This window comes from Penaeus monodon, chromosome 12 (assembly GCF_015228065.2).
Source record: "Penaeus monodon isolate SGIC_2016 chromosome 12, NSTDA_Pmon_1, whole genome shotgun sequence".
In the NCBI taxonomy this organism is placed as follows: domain Eukaryota; kingdom Metazoa; phylum Arthropoda; class Malacostraca; order Decapoda; family Penaeidae; genus Penaeus; species Penaeus monodon.
Window position 1 is genome coordinate 49125363 of NC_051397.1, and position 5000 is coordinate 49130362.

The 5000-nt window shown below is 38.9% G+C and overlaps 1 protein-coding gene across 1 annotated transcript in view; it reads right to left on the minus strand.

Moving 5' to 3' along the window:
• The window catches only part of LOC119579806 (complement C1q tumor necrosis factor-related protein 3-like), a 6062-nt gene that overhangs the window by 554 nt on the left and 508 nt on the right, over positions 1-5000 (minus strand). Inside the window, exons 2-3 of the mRNA XM_037927691.1 lie at positions 712-1133; positions 246-349 (exon numbers count right to left, since the gene is read on the minus strand). Of these exons, the coding sequence (XP_037783619.1) occupies positions 246-349; positions 712-1119 (512 nt within the window). The 5' untranslated portion in view covers positions 1120-1133. The remainder of the gene's footprint in view (positions 1-245; positions 350-711; positions 1134-5000) is intronic.

Genomic DNA, 5000 nt, shown 5'->3' on the forward strand with positions numbered 1-5000 from the left:
AAATATAGTATTTTATGAAGACAAACATGCGTGTTTTTTTTTTTTTTTTTTTTTTTTTTTTTTTTTAATTCTGATGTTAGTGTTCTTCGATGAATCACGAGACCAAAGAAAAAAAAAATGCGACGTGTGCCTCGCTATTCCACATAAACATCCATTCACCATTGTTCAGATTTAGAACACACTATCCAGTAAAACAACATCACGCCGAGACCCGCAGAATTAACACACCAGCGAGCCAAACTCACCTGAAGTGATTGTATCTGTCGGAAACCGCAGAGAAGCTGAAGAAATAGAGTCCAGCAAAGGGAGCCACGAACTCACTCGATGCGATGTTCCACCCGGATCCCACCTGGAAAGATGAGCAGAATTGGTAATGTTATGAGATGCGGGAACGAAAGGTACAAGAGAAGGAAAGGGGTGGGGAGAGGAATGAAGAAGATGAGAGAATAGCAGAAATGGAATAATGATAACAATAATAATGAAAAAAAAAACGCATAAAGAAAAGGCAAAGAAAAGGAAATTAACAAAAAGAAAGCTCGTTCTTTTAACCCCTACACCTTCCCTCCAAAAAAGAAGAAGAAGAAGAAGAAGAAGAAGAAGAAGAAGAAGAAGAAAAGCAATTCACATAGAAACATAAATTAACAACTGATGTAACTTGATAAAAAAAATATCTTATCTAAAAATAACAGACCTTCCGAACCGCGAACTTACCTGCGTGACGGGCTCGGTGAAGATAACCTTCGATCCCTGCGTTGTGTAAGGCGAAGCTCTCCTCACAGTAAAAGCCTCCTGGCCCGCAACCCCCACGCCGTTGTAAGGATAAATCCCTCCCACGCTTCCTGGATAACTGTTAGTCGTCACGGAAGGGTTATATGCGGGGTTATTCGCTGGATTGGATGGGTTATAAGGACTGATGTTATTCGGGTAGACGCCATTGGGGTAGATGCTGTTCGGGTAGATATTGTGAGGGTAGACGGAGCCTTGGTTTGGAGGCCTGTAAGTGTAGACCTGCGGGGCGTTTCTCTCTGTCGTTTCCTCTCGCTCCTTGGGTTCTACCTCCTGCAGCGTCAGGAGGGCGAGAGCAAGCCCCACAGCCAGGGTTGTCGTTGATGATTTCATGTCGTTTCGAGATTCTGGAAATGGAGATTTGTTTACGTTATGGTTCTGTGATTTTTGCTGTTAGATGCAAGAGGCGTTGTTTGTAGATGCTCTTGTGATTATAACGGTCTTTAAATGCATATCATTTTGTATATAGAATTTCCACCTGATGCAAAAACCGATTTTTCAACAGTTTCAGATTAGATGAACACAAAAGCATGACTATTATTTGTAATGGCTTCTCATGAAAGATGTATACTTATAAAAATATATATGTATATAAGTATATCCTGCACCTTTTCATCATCTTATACTTTTTAGAAATATATGATGCACTTTCCGGCAGAACCCGACTCACATTATTTCAATAACAATATTACCAAAAATATATTCCCAAACCTTCCGAAGAAAAACGTTATTCTCTAAGATTGCAGAATGAACTCTTAAATCCCCCCCCCCCCCAAAAAAAAAAAAAAAAAAAAAAAAGATAATAATAATAAGAAAAGGAAAAGAAACAGGAAAATAAGAAAGGGATAATGTCAACATGACCATAAAATAAGGTCAGGGAGAGAGGCTATAAAGGTCACACGGTCTGCACCTGTAAAAGTTCTGATGGCTTGACAATCCCTCCTTGAGCCTTCGCGATCTTGAGAACGAAATCAAGACGGCTGGTTTGCGTTTTTTTTTTTTCCCGAATTTATTTTTTTGTTTGTTTTTTCGACGATCGGGGTGTTTGTTTTGGAACTTGTGTTTATTGTCGAAGAATAAGAAAAGCATATTGAACTGAATATATATTTTCCCCTGTTCGTAAGTACAAAACTTGTGCTACAGATAAACCCATGTATTTTTATAAATGTCCAATACTTATATACTATATATACAGACATGTATACTGTACACGCACGCAGGTATACATACATATTCATATGTATGTGTATGTGTGCACATGCGTAAATTTATATATACATACAGACAGACAATCATACACATATGCATTTTTACATACATACATTTATACATGAACACATACATACGTGCATACACAGATGTATGAATTCATATATACACACAGAGGTATACATTCATAATTGCATACATACTTACATACATATAGAAATAAACACACACACACATATATACATGCATACACACACACACACACACACACACACACACACACACACACACACACACACACACACACACACACACACACACACACACACACACACACACACACACACACACACGCACACTTAAACACACAATACACACATACATACAAACACACACATACACAAACACTTGTATAAATACCCGCACGAGCAACAGCCGTGAGAAACTACACCAAGATCCGCCGCCAAGCCATGACGCAGGAATCCGCGCCATTGTGGATTCCAGCGCCGAACTTCGGTTTAAAGATTAAAAAAAAGTGTCATTTCTTAGGCGACCGTTTTCTTTGATTTCTCTGCACGTTGCTGTGTGTGTGTTTACGTTACATGCACGCTCTTGCACACCTAAATTTGTTTAATGAATGCTCTTGCTATTAGAGTTGTGTTTATGTGCGTAACACTACGGTTGTGCGTGTCCAGTTTTACTCATAATGGTTGTGCAGGTAAATTTATCGCACGCATACACACGCACGCGCTCGCAGATGAAAGTCTAAGTAAGTGAAAGTATGAATCTATCTACCTATTTAACTATGACCTAAAAGCCTAAAAGGTAAACACCAGCACTCTCCGTGGAAAGGAACTGGGGACCCTACCATGTACTCACTCCAAGAGCATCACAACATGAAAACTACAATTAAGAATCATGCTGTGGCCATGGCGGCTCAAACATGAACTTACCGTTAAAAAAAATGTATATATATACTCATATATATGTTTATATATATTTGTGTGTATATATATATATATATATATATATATATATATATATATATATATATATATATAATATATGCATACATGTATATATATATATATATATATATATATATATATATATATATATATATATATATATATATATATATATATATATATATATATGTATATATATATATATATACATATATATATATATATATATACATATATATATATATATATATGCATATATATGCATATATCTACACGCACACGCACACGCACACACACACACACACACACACACACACACACACACACACACACACACACACACACACACACACACACACACACACACACACACGTACATACATACATACATACATACATACATACATACATATATATATATATATATATATATATATATATATATATATATACATATATATATATGCATACATATACACATTCACATTCACACATACAATATCACCATAACACACAAAAGAGCACAGCCAATGGCCTCCTCCATACACCAACAAAACCGCGCATTCCTCCGGCGCAAGTCCTCCATGCACTCGCGGGCATCTGTTCGCTTGCTTCCGCCTCGCCGAACGCCAAGGGAAACGAGCGTAAACACATTAGACTATTTTGGGGAAGAATGAGAACAAAGTTTTTCCTCTTTTCTTCCTTTCCTCCACTTCCCTTGCATCTTTTCCTCCCCCTTTCTCCCCCTTTTCTCATTCTCTCTTCCCTCTCTTGTCATTTTTCTTGAGTTGTCCTTTTCTCTTTCCCTTCTCCGCGTTATTTCTCCGCCTCTGCTTCCTTTTTCTTCTTCTCTCTCCCTCTCTCCATCTCTCTACCTGTCGTTCTCTCCCTTTCTTCACTTCTCGTCTTTTTCCTTTCTCCCTCCTCCTTCCTCCTTCTCTTTCTCCTTTTTCTATTCTTTCACTATTCACTACATCTCTTTCTCTTCTCCTTTCTTCTTCCCGTCTCCTTCCTCCTTCCTCATTCCTCCTTCTCTCTTACCCGTCCATCTCCCTGTTCCTCACCCTTCCTCTTTCCCTTTCTCTTTCTCCTCCTCATGCACCTCTTCCCCTCTCCCTTCTCCCTCTTCTTCCATCCCCTTTTCCCTCCCTCTCATTCGTCATGCTTTACGCCCCCTTTCCTTCCCCTCTTCCTCCTCCTCCTTCTCCTCTCCCACCTAGTCCTCCTCTCCCCTTCTCCCTCTTCCTTCCCCTCCCTCCTCCTCCCTCCTTCCCCTCCTTTCTTCCCCTCTCCCACCTCGTCCATCTTCCCTCCTTTTCCTCCCTCCATTCCCCTCTTCCTCCCCCCCTTCCATCCTTCCTTCCCTCCCCTCCTCCATTCCCTCCCCTCCAATCCCTCCCTCCTTCCCCCCCTCCCTTCCCTCCATTCCCCCTCCATTCCCTCCCTCCACCGCCCCCGCAGCCCTCTGTCGCGTCTAATGCAGATACTGGAGAGGCAGGCGGCCTGAGAGTGCCATGATTGCGGCGAGACTGACCCTTGCGCCGTCCGCCCTTCCTTTGTTTCGCTGGCACGTTGTTCCTCGCCCTCTGTTGCTGTTGTTGTTGTTTTTGTTGTTGTTAATGTTTTTGTTTTTGTTGTTTTTGTTTTTGTTAATGTTGTTTTGTTTTTATTATAATTGTTTTTGTTTTTGTTTTGTTGTTGTTTTTGTTGTTGATGTTGATATTGTTTTTGTTTTTGTTATCTTTGTTGTTGTTATTGTTTTTGTTAATGTTTTTGTTGTTGTTGTTATTGTTGTTTTGTTTTTGTTGTTGTTGCTGTTGTTATTGCTTTGAGTATGAGGATGTTGGTTTTATTACAACTCTTATCATCATGATTATCGCTCATAATATTAGTATAATTATGACTAATATTATAACGGTACCAATAATAATGATTAAAATGATGATGATAAAAATAATAATAACTATGATAATAATAATGGTAGTAATATTATGATGGTAATAATGATAGTAACACTACTTGATATATATATATATA